General features: G+C 39.3%; 1 protein-coding gene across 1 annotated transcript in view; it reads right to left on the reverse strand.

Annotated features, from left to right (window-relative positions):
* Positions 1-1,283: 1,283 nt before the first annotated feature.
* Positions 1,284-16,511, reverse strand: part of LOC306875971 (adipose-secreted signaling protein-like) — a 34,344-nt gene continuing 19,116 nt past the window's right edge. Inside the window, exons 4-6 of the mRNA XM_079426825.1 lie at positions 12,561-12,699; positions 4,569-4,694; positions 1,284-3,335 (exon numbers count right to left, since the gene is read on the reverse strand). Coding sequence (XP_079282951.1) covers positions 3,235-3,335; positions 4,569-4,694; positions 12,561-12,699 — 366 coding nt within the window. The 3' untranslated portion in view covers positions 1,284-3,234. The remainder of the gene's footprint in view (positions 3,336-4,568; positions 4,695-12,560; positions 12,700-16,511) is intronic.

The raw sequence follows: 16,511 nt of genomic DNA on the forward strand, positions 1-16,511 counted from the left end.
TGAACGGGATGAATGGAGCTGTCTGTCAGTCACTTCCTCAAACCAACAGTACAGTCAAGAGAGGTTTAATTGCCTCCAGTGCTCTCTCTGGCCCCACAGTCTCACACAAGGGCCCTTTCCTCCAGCACACAAATATAGCAAAACAGCAGATAAACCATAAACACAGATAAATACACAAACAGACCCTTCCACCTCGGTTTTTAGCCGACTAATCCCAAAACATCACGTCAATCAAAAAATAAATTCAGATTTAATTTGAACAAATGTTCAGTCACACAAATAGCCTATGTTTTTACTGTAGCCGATAACTGTAATGAAGACAGATTGCAGTTTTATTCATTTTTTCTTTCACACAAAAAATGTTATAGCCTAAGTGTTAAGTCTTAACAACAAAATTAACCAAATTGTTGAACTTAGTTCTTGAGTGTACAGCTAAAATTGATTAATTTGTTTATTAATGTATTTATTAACAGTCAATGCTTTAAGGTTTGTGTCTACAGAAATGGACTTTCAAAAATAAAATCACCAGTGTAAAAAGTCTCCCGCAGCTTCTAATAACATTTCTGAAAAGTTAGTTGAATATTTTAACACACAAGTTTTGTCAAGTAAAATCAAATGAGGCTTAATATGATTCAAGACATAAATATCGTTTAATGTTACTCAACCTGCATTTAATTTATTTTTTAGGGTGAAATCAAGACGTAACAGTAATTCTTATAAGAACTAGTTCTTCATTCTGATAAACTGCAAAGAAATATTCAATGTTAATATTATTCAATTACATTTTCCTTATTATTCTTATTAGCTGATTAGACAGAAGCAACCATGAACGATAGGATATTTAAAAATGTGATCTTCCAAGTGAACAATAATACAACTACAAAAACGTTTAAACCGGAACGACAAATCAAATAGAAATCTTTACATTAAAACACGCAACAATTTAAGACGTCGTGAAAACCAGGCTATGTGAACAGTCTCCGTATCAAAAACAGAAATGAACGTATTTTATCGAAATAATAGGCTTCGTAAAAAGTAAACTAATAGTAGGCCTAACTCAGTATTTCACAATCACATGTACAAACACACAGCCTATTCATTTACAACTCAAACAGTTATAATAAAATAATAAAAACAATAGGCCCGAAATGGTTTTTGCGATCTTATTTTCGCAAACACATTTAAGTAACCAAGAATAGCAAGTTAATTAATGTAATGGACAGTTATTTGCTGTTTTTTATCTCATTTTTTTCCCCGCACCATTTATTAATGGAAACTTGTGTAACAGTGTTTAAAAGTTTTTATTGTGGTTTGTATCAATAAAAGTGCTGTCACCATCTGTGAAGATCTGGCATTGTCATGAGGAAGCTGCCACATCTTCATAAAATTATAGGAGTGTTCATTTGGCTTTGAGCAGAGTTTTCTGCTTCAGTCCATCAGTGTCAGATGTCGCAGTGATACACAAAGGTAGTGACACTCAGGCATAGAGACAATACTCTGCCCGGAGGAGGAGATCCTGACAATGAATGACTGACACACTAAACACAAACCGTGACGTGCTAGAAAATATGGAGCGCACTTTATCATTAAAGTGGAATTGAGTTAGAACACGAGACAGAAGACAATACAATCTTTATGCAGATACACCACGTTCATTTTCCTTGAATATTAGGGTGTCAGATTTGCATAGCATGATAAAAAAAAAAAAGACCACAACCCCCTCTAAGGCAGTAACCTTAAATAAATTTTGTGTTGATTACAGAAAAATCAAACTACCCGCAAGATATGAAGAATGCATGATGCATTTACGTTTCATTTCATATAAATGCATGATGCTACATTTCAGAATGATTTGAAAGATCGAAATGAAGTTATAGTTTCTTTAGAACTATCGTAAGATTTTGAACTATCTTTTATAATCAAATGAAATCTCACCTGTCAGATCACAATCACAATATATATTTCTCTATATTTCACCTCTTCTCTTTAGAATTGAATCTTGTGCAGACACCTGTATTTTCTGTAGGAAAATGCACGAGTGGACCGTACTACATTATTATATTCACAATTTACTTGATTATCACGCATGATCAAATTCGTGGTTTTATTGTACATTCATCAATTACCAATACAGCAACCAGAAATCCATCCCTTTGTTCCTGAAACTGTAAATAGGTTCATTATTTTAGAGTACACTGACCACTAGTGGCTGTTCAATGCAATTTTTCACAATTGCCTTATGACACACAAATTATTATAAAAGCATTTTGAATCAACAAGTGAATTTTATTTGCTTGAAAGTAAAAAATTTACAGTAAGAGACAGAAACAAACCGTCAACAGAGAAAACCGTCAACATTATTTGCTCTGGGAGAAATCATCTTGAATTTCCATTTGAAAAGACATGAAATTTTAAAGCAATCCAGAAACCTCATAAAAGCCGTTATATAGAGTTAAGAACAGACATACAATACTATGCTGGAATAAGGCTGCCAACATCCAACATGTAATGGCTCGATTTACATGCTGGCATCAATCAAATAAACTAACAATGTACATGATTTCAGGCACTTTGGCTCAACAAAACAGACCAATGTTACACACAAAAGATGACTGAACAGCCCTTAAAGTGATGATCTCGTTAAAAAAATCTACCAGGGCAGACAAAATCTCCAACATTTGCTGGATCTAAAATGATTTTGAGTAAATTACTAATCAAATTCATTTCAGTAGATGAATCAAAACATTCAAACTTTAAAGCCAAGATGCCAACAAAGTTCATGGTGAAACATGTAAGACTGATTTTGTGGTCAGCAGTGCCTCATACTGGTACAAATAAGAGGCTGATTCACAGTGAGCACAAGCATCACTCATAGAATTAGTTTAAAGACCTTAGAATCACATCAGATTGGAGCAAGAAAGTTCAGAAACACAGACATAGGAGCATATTATATTTGTTTTTATCTAAAAGAAACATTCAACACTGGAATTCAGTTAGAGCAAACACACACTATTTGATTGTTGTTTTTTTATCCAAACCTGAAAAACGACGAATCACAGAGAGCTACAGTAAACGACAGATCATTCCTGCATTCCATTGCAACAGTACAAACAAGCTAGTGACCACAGTTTGTTTCCAGAGACATTGACAACAGAATTCCAGAATCTGGAATATTCTGTCGCTGCCGACACGAGATATGTGACACTGATTGGGAAGTCTGTGAGGTTCAGGCGCTTAGTCGAAGCCTTGCCAGTCGCTTTGCTCGGAGTCGTACTCGAGTTCTGCTCCTATGCAGCGCACGCCTTCCAGCAGCATGGGAGTCCCGTGATGACGGTCTGACAGAGGAGAAGAGTCATTTACAGGACTCTACAAGTTAAACTCTATATGGACTGGACAGCACAGCATCATCAGTACACAAAACACGCCGTTTTAAAAGAATGCTTTACCCAAAAATTAACATTTGCTAAAAATGCACTCTCCCTCAAACCATCCAAGATCAGTTTGTTTCTTAGCGGGAACAGATTTGGAGAAATGTAGCATACATCACTTGTTGACCAATGGATCCTCTGCAGTGAATGGATCCACACCACTCCAGTCCATTAGTCAACATCTTATGAATCGAAAAGCTGTGTTTGTGTAAGAAACAAATCCATCAAGGTGTTTTTAACTGTAAACCATCGCCTCTGGCCAAAATATGAGTCCATAATCCATAACGATGCTTTCCCCAGTAAAAAAAAAAAAAGTGTTCATCTCCGCCGAAATATTTGTTTAGAACAGTTTTCATATGTAAATGGTGCTTGATCTGTGAATATTTATCTCCTGATTCAGACAAGATAACTCACTGTAGAAAGCAATATTATACACAGAAGACTCATATTTATAAGCAATTGTTTAAAGTTAAAAAGATCTTAATGATGGATTTTGTTCTTACAAAAATGCAAATTTTCACTTCACAAGACATTAATTGATGTACTGGAGTGGTGAGGATTATTGTGATGTTTTTATCAGCTATTTGGACTCTCATTCTGACGGCGCCCATTCACTGCAGAGGATACATTGGTGATGTAGTGTAATGCTACACTTCTCCAAATCGGACATAGAACTCATCTACATCTTGGATGGCCTGACGGGGAGTACATTTTTAGCACATTTTCATGTTTGGGTGAACTATTCTTTTAACTTTTAAAATGCCATGATCGGTACAAGATAAGTTGAGAGCATCTAATGTTTATTACCACAAAATATTGTCTCTTTTCTTCCTTTTCTTTTAAAATTGCAAAAATCTGGGTTACAGTGAGATACTTATACAGTGGGACTGAAAAGAAACAAGGGACAAGTTGAAGTTATTTTTTGCAGGGAATGAACATTATGCCACGTGCTGCAGATGAGCTTACCTGAAATATTACTTTAATCAGTTTTTACATAAGAACACCAGTGGAGGGCAGCACATAATCTCCTTAATTCAGCATATTATTTAAGAGTGTGCCTTAAATATTGCCCCCAAAATGTCTCAAGAACTCGTAACTCTCAGAAACTGCCAGGATAATGATAAACATGCTGTCACTTACCCATGACACGAGCATGAACTTTAACCTTTACACTTGCATCCTCTTTGCTCTCACTAAGAATCTGCACCTCCTCGCACAACACTCCCTCCTGATGGGCCATATATTCACATGTCACCCTCAGACCTCCTGAAGACAGATACAGAGTCAACAACAAAATGTATTTTATACCATCATCTACAGATTCATCTACAGCCATTATGCAAAAAGAAGTCTTTATCTAACAGACTGAACGTTTGTTTAGGAATGGACTCACACTGGTGAGTTTATTGGGCTTGTTTTTGCGGCCGTTCACAAAGAACACTTTCTGTATTCTACTGCGCTGCTTTCCTTTCTATTTCAATGTAAATGTGGGGTGATATGATCAGAAACGGCAACGTAACTAATTATCATGCAATAAAGCAGGTGAGAAGCTGTTTTAAAGGGAGCAGATTAGAAGGATGGTATGTGAAGCGGAACAGAATGTTTGCGCTGAAAGGATGTTGTGATTAAGTAGCAGCATGCACATTAAATTAGGCGAAACTGTGAAGCTGAACTTGCGGTAGGTGAACTGGTTTCCACTCTTGATTGTTTGAGAGATGAAATGTAATGGGTGTTTCTTTTGTTACGGTTTTTTGACGACACAGAAGCGGGGCAGATGACTGTTACGTTCATAAGGGTCTGGCTGCAGACTTGCACTTGCATCTCTCAACATTTTACAACAGTAGCCAGGTGGTGAAGACAAGAAAAAAGAAACTAAATTGCAATGTCACTTGCAATCGCCGCTATCTGCGACGTCACTTGCGTTGCCAATGGAGACGAGACGCTGTGGTGCTTAAACGATTAAAACTAATTTAGTACAATAACGAACAGGGTCCTGCAAGTCATCTCTAGGAGAAAAAGAAAAGACTCGCAAATCCGTGGCTACAGAACAGCAGAATATGAACGCAATGCGCAAAGTTTCTCGTTAAGTGTTTTACTCCATAGAAAACCATAAACACTTAATATGGCTTAATATGGCGATTGCAAGTGACATTGTAATTTAGTTTCTTTTTTCTTGTCTTCACCACCTGGCTACTGTTGTAAAATGTAGAGAGACTCAAACAAAAAATGATCAATAAATGGAACAAAAAAAAAAAAAAAAAAAAGACTGCAAGTGACGTCACCCGCGGAAGTGCAAAGTGTCTGAGAGTGCAAGTGACGTGGAAACTGCACATTATGTTATTTTTATAATGGAGTTGAACGTTCCTGTAAACTGTGCAATTATTGAATAAAGTATCTTTAAAAAAAAAAAAAAGTGCAAGTGACGCCACCCGCGGAAGTGCAAGTGCAAGTCTGCAGCCAGACCCTTCTCGTTACGTTGGATAGCACGAGCAACTAGATAAGGTAGTTGTTTAGCGGGTTAATATATGCGTGTGTTTTTATTAGAGAGACTAATGTGTGTTTTTTTTTTTTTTTTTTTTTTTTTTTGTATTGTAGGACGGGGCTAGAATGTACATTTCCTGAAGAAAATGTGAGTGGGTGCTTGGCGTGGCAAAACTCGCCACTCGGTTGCTAGGGCGGTTGCTAGGGTACCCAGGATGGTTGCTAGGGCCGTTGCTAGGGTACCCAGGGTGGTTGCTAAGGTGTTGCTATGTGGTTGCTAGGGTGTTGCTATGCGGTTGATAGGGTACCCAGGATGGTTGCTAGGGCCGTTGCTAGGGTACCCAGGATGGTTGCTAGGGTACCTAGGATGGTTGCTAGGGCGGTTGCTAGGGTATCCTGGGTGGTTGCTAAGGTGTTGCTATGTGGTTGCTAGGGTACTTGGGTGGTTGCTAGGGTGTTGCTATGCGGTTGCTAGGGTACCCAGGATGGTTGCTATGGAGTTGCATGATGAAACTTCAAAGGCTTCTTGTCACTATGAATGATATAAACCAACTCCCATGCCTCTGTGACATTCAGAATGGAAGATATCCCTCTTTGGATTTTGGTTGCTAGGGTACTCTGTTTGGTTGCTATGGAGTTGCATGATGAAACTGCAAAGGCTTCTTGTCACTATGAATGATATAAACCAACTCCCGTGCCTCTGTGACATTCCGAATGGAAGATATCCCTATTTGGATTTTGGTTGCTAAGGTACTCTGTTTGGTTGCTATGGAGTTGCATGATGAAACTGCAAAGGCTTCTTGTCACTATGAATGATATAAACCAACTCCCATGCCTCTGTGACATTCAGAATGGAAGATATCCCTCTTTGGATTTTGGTTGCTAGGGTACTCTGTTTGGTTGCTATGGAGTTGCATGATGAAACTGCAAAGGCTTCTTGTCACTATGAATGATATAAACCAACCCCCATGCCTCTGTGACATTCAGAATGAAAGATATACCTCTTTGGATTTTGGTTGCTAAGGTCCTCTGTTTGGTTGCTATGTAGTTGCTTGGAGCTGCCAATGATGAAACTGCAAAGGCTTCTTGTCACTATGAATGATATAAACCAACTCCCATGCCTCTGTGACATTCAGAATGGAAGATATCCCTCTTTGGATTTTGGTTGCTAAGGTGCTCGACAATGGTTGCTAGGGAGGGGCTAGGAGCTGCCAATGATGAAACTGCAAAGGCTTCTTGTCACTATGAATGATATAAACCAACTCCCATGTCTCTGCGACATTCAGAATGGAAGATATCCCTCTTTGGATTTTGGTTGTTAAGGTGCTCGAAAATGGTTGCTAGGGAGGGGCTAGGAAGTGTTGAGGTGATTCATGATTGGCTGTTTGCTGCCCCGAGTCAAATGAGACCACCCTCATGTTTCAATGACAATTCAGTCCGGAGATATCCCTTTGATCTCTTTCAATGAATGTCTATGGAACTTGTTGCTACGGTGGTCTAAATGGTTGCTAGGGCGTGGCTTGATAGCTTCACAATGATCCTGAGAGATTGATTGGTCGTCTGAGTAAAATGAGCCCGCCCCCTTGTCTCTATGACACTGTGATCCAGAGCTATGTTCAATACAAAATCCCTATGCAATTTGCCATAGTAGGTTAAACGCATGCATTTCATGGGCCGTCCTGCTCCATAGTAAGTCAATGGGGCAACTTTGGGGGCCTCTTCTGCCCCAGGGGTAAAACTTTTACCCCATTGTGAGGTATGTTCTTACAGAGCCTCCCAGCCTCTTCAAATGTGGCAAATCACAAGTTTCTGCGAAATCCTCGCTCTGAGCTATGATTCGTCAAAGTTTGTCGCAATGTTAAGTCAATGCGATTTTTGGGCCGCTTTTTTGCCCCTGGGGCAAATACCGTACCCCCGATCGCTTATAAAAGTCATAGCACACCATTCCCGAATAATCCGCACGATTTGACGCCTCATTCATGGGGAAAGCTGCGGCTTGACTCTGAATGTAGAGAAGTGCCAGTTTAACATGGACAAATTGGTGTTTATGGGCATGCTGCTGTCAGTGAAAGGTATAGGACCGACGGCAGAGAGGGTGAGAGCAGTTGTGAAGGCAAGAGAGCCTGAAAACTTTCCGAGGTGAGAAGTTTCCTCGGTTTAGCTGGCTATAGTAGCCGTTTCATACCTCAGTTTGCGAGCATCTCAGAACCTCTGCGCAGACTGACAAAGAGAGACACCAAATTTCATTTCGGAACTGACCAGAAGAAGGCTTTCAAAACTCTCAAAGATAGGTTGGCCGAGGCAACAACACTGGCTTACTTCGACAAGGACGCACCAACAAAAGTCATTGCTGATGCTGGACCAAAAGGTGTTGGAGCAGTACTGGTTCAGGAACAACGTGAAGGAATGGTTCCTGTCTGCTATATGAGCAGGAGCTTGACAGAGTGCGAACAAAGGTATTCACAAACTGAGCGCGAAGCACTTACTCTGGTGTAGGCATGTGAACGATTGCACCCTTATGTTTATGGTCGGAAGTTTGATCTCGTCACAGACCACAAAGCATTGGAAGCAATTTATAGCCCTCGCTCAAAACCATGCGCACAAATCGAAAGGTGGGTCTTGAGATTACAGCCTTATGACTTCCGGGTGATTCACATACCTGGAACACACAACATTGCAGATCCTCTGTCACGGCTGCTGGGCCCATCAGCCAGAGGTGAGATGCACACACATAAAGCAGAGGAATATGTGCGGTTTATAGCAGTTTGTGCCACACCCAGCGCCCTCACCACCAAAGAAGTTGAGCAGATCTCAGCAAATGATGTGGAATTACAGAGACTGAGAACTGCTATTCAAACAGGTTGTTTTGGTGACTGTCCTGCATACAGACATATTGCAGGTGAGCTATGTGTCATTGGCCAAATAATACTCGGGAACAAGAATTGTTTTGCCACAGTCGCTGCGAGGAAGAGCATTACAGTTGGCACATGAGGGTCATCTTGGTGTGGTAGGAACAAAACAACACCTGAGAACAAAGGTTTGGTGGCCCGGAATGGACAGGGCTGCAGAAAGACTTGTGAGGACATGTCACGGTTGTCAGTTGGTAGCAAAACCAGATGTTGCTGAACCACTGTCGCCCACAGTGATGCCTGAAGGGCCATGGCAAAACTTAGCCACAGATTTACTTGGTCCTTTACCGGATGGACATTCGATTCTGGTTGTCGTCGACTATTACAGCAGGTACTATGAATATCAAGTTCAAGTTGAGCTTTATTGTCATTCCGCTACATGTGGGGACATGCAGTGGAACGAAATGTCGTGTCTCGCAGGACCACGGTGCTACATATATGTGCGGATTTGCATGAATATGCAATCCTCAAGTCAACAACGGCGGAAAAAGTGATCGACCGTTTGGAAGATATTTTCAGTCGGCACGGACTTCCTTTAACAATCAGGTCGGATTGTGGCCCACAATTCAAGTCCAGTCTATTTCAGGCTTTTTGTCAGGAGAACGGAATACACCATATCAAAACAACTCCAAAATGGGCGCAAGCAAATGGAGCAGTGGAAAGACAAAATGCATCACTGATGAAACGAGTACGGATTGCCCAAGCTGAGGGCCAGGATTGGAAAAAAGAGCTACGCAAATATGTGACTGTCTACAGGTCCATACAACATGCCACAACGGGCAAAAGCCCAGCAGAGCTTCTTTTTCAGAAGAAGATCAGAGGAAAGTTACCAGACATTACAACTCCACACAGTGACCTTGAAGCTCGAGACAAAGACGTAGAGCAGAAAGGAAAAGCCAAGATATACACAGACCACAGACGAGGCGCTAAGACATCAGACATAGAGGTTGGAGATCAAGTGCTTGTGAGACAGGATAAAACAGACAAATTCACAACAACATTTCATAGCACTCCTCACAAGGTTGTACGCAGAGAAGGTAACAGCGTTGTCGTTCAGTCACCCACTGGAGCAAAGTATGCACGGAATACGACATTTGTCAAGAAATTTCTGTCTGCGGAAACACCAACATTGGATGGTGAAATGATATGTGCTCTAGAGCCGAGTTGTGATAAAGAGCAAAAGGAAAGTTCAGAGGAATGCAAAGAGAACTGAGAAACATTTCAGAGAGAGGAGCAGATTCCTAAACCTTTCAAACCCCAGAGACTAATCGGATTGCCTGAAAGGTTTAGAGACTATGTTGTTGAGTGACTGATAAAGGCTAGATTATGTAAGAAGGAAAACAAGTAAAAATCAAATTAAGAGTTTTAGATTAAGATTATGTTGTGGTGTGGTGCACCTGTTCAGAAAGCAGTGCTGATGTTCTATTAAGATGTACAGTGTTACATGTACTTTGAATGTTCTGAACTGTCTTAAGTTGTAAGAAAATGTGAACGATAACTTTAGTTGGCGTAAGTTCATATTCAAGTAGAGGGGGGATGTTGTGTATTGATGTGACGTCATCAACGTTAAAGGATGGAAAAAGAAGTTAAATCTGGTGTCTGTGTGGTTCGATCCGAAATAACCAGAAAGCTTACAACACGGCCGTTCACAAAGAACGCTTTTCTCATTCTACTGCGGTGCTCTTCCATTGTTTTTCGACGTGAATATGCGCTCGATTAAACCTTTCGAGAATCTTGAGAATCCATTGCCATGCTTCTCGCGTTTTTAAACCACTGATCTATATATCTAGGCTATATAACCTATAATGTTCTCTATTATAGATCGGTGTTTTAAACGCACAAGCGCGTTCTCTGTACTTCGAGAACGGTACAAATTATGCACTTAACCTTTAAATTCACTAGATGTCTCACAGAACACATAAGCTACTTAGCTGCGCGTTAAATAAACCATAAATCCTCTGTTATTTTAATGCCTCTAATTAAATACCATAGCCTATGTATCTATTTGTAATATTTGCTTTACTTAATAGGCCGCTGCCACCACCTTTAATTCTTTAAGCCGGTGTGGTCTGGCACCAGAAGACAACACACCACCACAACTTCAATCACAAATGATTTTAATAAGTGAGGGGACTGCAGGACAGGGTAAACACAACCTAAGAAGCCTTAGGACAGTGTGCTACATAAGTTCACTCACTTCATTGGTGACATTCCAGAAGATGACAAACAATGACACTTCAAATTCATATAAAACCTCATGCATGTGCAAATTAATACCTGCTCCCCTAAACCTTCCCAGTCTTTCCCACCCTCACTGTCACCCTCTATTTTTACTAGAAACAGAACTTTATTAAATACATCATTTTAACTCTTAACTCTCCCCACGGCGACTTTACCCCTCCCGAGGGGGTGGGGGTTTCGAAGGAGCTTGGTGCAGACCGTAGAACACCGCGTGTTGCACCCAGATCCGTAAGGAGAAATACAAGCTGCGTGTCTTCGGTTCAAGGCTCAAAGATTTCTGCACATGACAGTCTCAACCACAGAATAGAAGGACAGCAATAATAGCTTGTTCAAAATGGGCACAGTCCATACGCTGGCATGCTCTGACCGTTCAGCAATTAGATGACTCACACAATAAGGAACGACGGCACTCCTAAAGTCCCCGTCCCAGCTATCTTTATCGCCGACGGCCCTAAACGACAGCGAAAGACACTCCCCTCCCAATAATATCTGAGTACCGCCGTCCTATTTCAACTTGTAAAAAAGCCAACAGCCAGCCCACATCCATTCTCATTTACACTCCTTTTTAATTCTTCTCACCCCAGACTCTGAATACACAGATCCTATCCCAGTGTTTCTCATTCCCCAATCAGCCTCATTAATTAATTGTCAGTACGGTGTTCAGTCTCATTAATTAGTTGTTAACACGACACTCCAAACACAACGCACATCACATATTTGTTTAATTGATCACGCCAATACTCTAAAATGAGCATCAGTTTTAGAGTAAAGAGTATTTTTCGTCTGCGGAGCCACAGCATTCAAAACGTTCAGTGATTTGCGTATTCAGTAGCACTATGCGCTGATTCGTGCACATTGAAGAAGCTTTTGTAAACCGGTAATACAGCACGCGTTCATTTTTGTCCACATTAAATAAACTCATAGACATAACTGGTGGAAACCGGTTGTGGGGGCCATTCACTGGAATATGCTGTAGGAGTTTTATTCTTAAGAGCACGTGAGGCTCGGCCATATTTGCGATCTGTATGTGCGAATGCCATTGTAAAAGTCTCTTATAAAGAAAGTTTTCAAAAAGGGGTTTTTCGCAACGACACCATAGAAGAACCATTTTCCGTTCCACAAAGAAACCTATCAGTCAAAACAATTTTTGTCTTAGTGTGAAGAACATTTAAATCATCTAAAGAATTTTATTACCATTATAAACCTTTTTGTGGAATGGAAAGTGGCCATGGATGTTCATGGAACCATCAATACCAATAATAAACCTTAATTTTTAAGACTGCATCACAGCTAGAATAAACATCAACTAATTTCTACAATAGTATGCTATAGCAGCTAATATAAGGTTTCAATATGCCTAAAGGATTTGAACAGTCAAGGCAAACTTAAAAATGGGAAAGGAAATATTGTAGGTCAAAGGTGTTTGGCTGACAAAAAACGTTTGGGAATCACTGCAATAAGTCACACAACAGAGGGCTGAACCTCCAGCGATGGGACGTACCGTCTGAGGACGGCGTTATGTTAGTGATACGGAGGTGTGGATTGGGGATGGGGGCTGGACACACGTCTTTCCCGAGCTCTGGCATCCCCGGGAGTGTGAACACGATCTCATATCGGTGCCGTGTTTTCAGGAAGCCCACCTGAGGAGATGGAGAGAAGCAGAGAGGTTATGGTTGGGTGTCAGCGGGTCTGATGATGATCTGAGATTTATGAGACAGTCAATCTGTCTATCCAGAGGCCCAAACTGAGCAAAAAATATGCAATGCGGTGCAAATGCTAATATAAGATGAAACCCTGATAGCTTGTAATTTAAATCAATGAGAATTTTAGGAGCATGAAAGACATGTTCTATAATCCATTATATGATGTAACTGGATGAAACTGCTTCACAGCCCTAAAAAAATCTGTCAGATATAATCTTACTAACCACAGAAAGGAAATCAGGGTGATATTTTGAAATAAAAACAATGGGAATTGGAAAAGTGACCAAAACAGTGACAGAACTCATGCCAGGAAACTGTCAAAACTGCATCTGGGTCTCAGTGAAGGATGCCCGAATCAAATAACATCTTATCTGACCAGAGGCCTCATCAAAAACGCAATCATCAAACAGAACAGACACAGTCCAGAGGTACAGGTGTTTATATACTGCTCGACGCCGCTGCAGCTGGTCTCCATAGCAACACGGGGCAGTAACAGGGGAGTTTGAGAGAGACATCTGCAAGATGTCAAGATGTCTACAAGAGTCAGAGAATATGACACCCGCTGCAGAGTGAACGCAAGCATGATTGTGTATCTTGTTTCTTAGATATTTGCGAGTAAGAGGATCGCAATTTAGTCTCTGTGTGATCAAATATGTTCAAAAAGTCACTGTTCTCACAACAACAAACAAGCAACTTGTGAGAGTTGAGCTTCAGTAAACTATTAAAAATGTTACGAATTGACATGATATCAAAATAGGCCCTGTTTACTTTCATAATACACATTCCTTTTTTAATGAAAAACATAAAAAACACTGCTACAAACAATAACATTTAAGCAAATCAGAAAATACAAAATTTTAAAAAAGAAAAATAACTAAATACATAGTACATAAATTGAACTTTAAATGACTTATAAGATTTATATTTGGAAGCTTAAAGCATAATGCTTAGATTATGCAATGCACACTAATTTTTTTTAATGAAGTATTATTTTTAAATAATTTTTCCCCCTATCGATCTATGCATGCATCTATCGGTTTTATGGTTTATGTTGTTGATTTAATTTCTTTTACTATTTTTTGTATGACTGTCATCTTTTATTGTATTATTGAAGCACCTTGGTCAGTTGTTTTAGGGTGCTATATGTGACCCTGGAACACAAAACCAGTCACAAGTAGCACAGTTATATTTGTAGCAATAGCCAAAAATACATTTTATGAGTCAAAATTATCCATTTTTCTTTTATGGCAAAAATCATTAGGATATTAAGTAAAGATTATGTTCCATGAAGATATTTTGTACATTTCCTACCGTAAATATATCAAAACTTCATTTTTGATCAGTAATATGCATTGCTGGCTTCATTTGGACAACTTTAAAGGCAATTTTCTCAATATTTTGATTGTTTTGCACCCTCAAATTCCAGAATTTTAAATAATTGAATCTCAGCCAAATATTGTCCTATCCTAACAAACCATACATCAATGGAAAACATATTTATTCAGCTTTCAGATGATGTATAAATCTCAATTCCAAAAAATGTACCCTTATGACTGGTTTTGTGGTCCAGGTTCACATATAATAAAAATGACCTTGACCTACCATTCTATCAATCATCCATCATTTTATCCATACATCAATCCATCCATTCATTCTTCATTTTAGTCATCATTCTATCCATCCATCTGTCCATCCATCCATCCAACATACTTTCCATCATCCATTGTTCATTCCATCGAACGTTCCATCCATCCTTTGTTGTATCATTCTGTATTTCATTCTATATCATTATTTATATATATATATATATATATATATATATATATCATCATTCTTCCATCCATCCATCATTCTATCCTTTCATTTTGTTCTATCCATCATATCCATCCTTCGTTCTATCATCCATCATTCTATCCATCCATCCAACTATCCACCAGTCATGTTCATCACATCCATCCACCGTTCGTTCCATCCATCGTTTGAACCATCCATCCAACATTCTTTCCATCAATCCATTGCTCGTTCCATTCATCCATTGTTCTACACAGTAAAAAATGGGGTGTTAATATTTCAGAGTAAAGTTATTTTAACCCAAATAGAGTATTTTCAACATTTGGGAGAGTAAAGTTGCTCTATCAGTGGAGTTAAAAGTGAGTGTAAAAATCTGCAGAAACGCATGACAATTTCAACTCTACAGCAGTGATGAATACCCGCCACTCTGTTGTGCTGAAGATTGGCACGTTTGTCGGTGGAGAAAGATCGCTCTGGAGTAACGTTAGGCCACTGATATTGCTAGGTAAGTAGTAATCCCTGTGTTGTCAACACACAAACGGTATTTTTTAACTTTACATAATTTTAGAGTTGTGCTGATATAAGTTGAGGTCATAATACAACTAACCAGCTAATCCGTATCGGTAACTGTGTTTCTTACTTGCAATATTTTCACGAATGAATTTGGTCAGAATGATTTATGCGTAAAATAACGTTAGCTCGGTCGATATAACAACAAAATATTTAATATCTATTTTTTTATCTTCCCATTCAACGTTAATCTGGGTTTTTTATACTGGTAATGTTAGCATGATTCTAATGTTGGTCTAGCTCTAGATCACTGATTGCATGACGTGTTTGTTTAACATGGCTTAACCATTTTAACGGGTTACTGTTTGAACTAAAATAGCTAATGAGCTAGCTAACTTTGGCACAGTTATTTGGTAGCTAGTGGGACGCGGTGCCTCTAAACTTTAACTAGCCTAAGTTAACGTTAACCCATTTGCTGCAGAAAATAGCCTAACGTTATATTCAACCAGCATAACTTTGTCTTCTTCAGCCACTCTTTGTAATTGCAGTGTAACATCTAAGTAATGCATAGTGCATTGCCACTACTGAGAGAAATGGATAGATAATTCTTAGTTGAACCAGCCCTAAATTATGATTTTGAATATATATATTTTTTTGTTAACAGGGGCAAAATGCTGTTGCGTGTTCAATTCGGGGAAGAGCAGAAATATGTCAAGCTGTCTGAGCTGACATTCGATGCTTTCTTGAAAGAAGGTGGGTCATTAGGTTAAAGCAATATCACCCAATGATACAGCACCTATTATGTTATGATATCTAGCTAGGTCAATAATCATTTCTGCTGTGCTTTATATTTTCAGTTACATAAAATCGGGTGCAGATACTTGTCTTTCATCATTTTGTGAATACATGAGGCAAACTTAAATATGACCTTTGATTCTTGTGAGGGAATGCATGTTTTTTTATTTTATTTTTTTTAAACAGCGTGTCTAAAATTCAACATACCAGAAAGCAGGCAGCCAGACATTAAGGTGTATGACCAGTCAGACACAGAAGTTGACACAGAGGTTTTTGAAGAAATAGTGAAGGAGTCACCTGGAACTTTCAGAATCATGCTGGGCAATGGAGGACTTGGTATTCATTCAGACAATTCACAAATTAGTTTGTTTAGTTCAAAGGCCGGAATGAGAACATTTATTGTTTTAAAAATAACTGTTTCTTGTAATATGTTTCTATGTTTTGTACAAATTTCATAATGAACAGGTGCCTCTCAATCATCATCATGCTCGGGTACATCTGATGACACCGTCATCCTGAATTTCACGATGTGTGACCCTGTTGAAGAAGTAGCTGCTGCCGAAGGAAGCCAGCCTAAAAGGCCATGTCACATAAACTATGAGGCAAAAGCGGTAAGTGGTGGAAATTGCTGTTAAGTCCAATCTGAATGTTGT

Source organism: Barbus barbus, assembly GCF_936440315.1.
Source record: "Barbus barbus genome assembly, chromosome: 1".
NCBI lineage: Eukaryota > Metazoa > Chordata > Actinopteri > Cypriniformes > Cyprinidae > Barbus > Barbus barbus.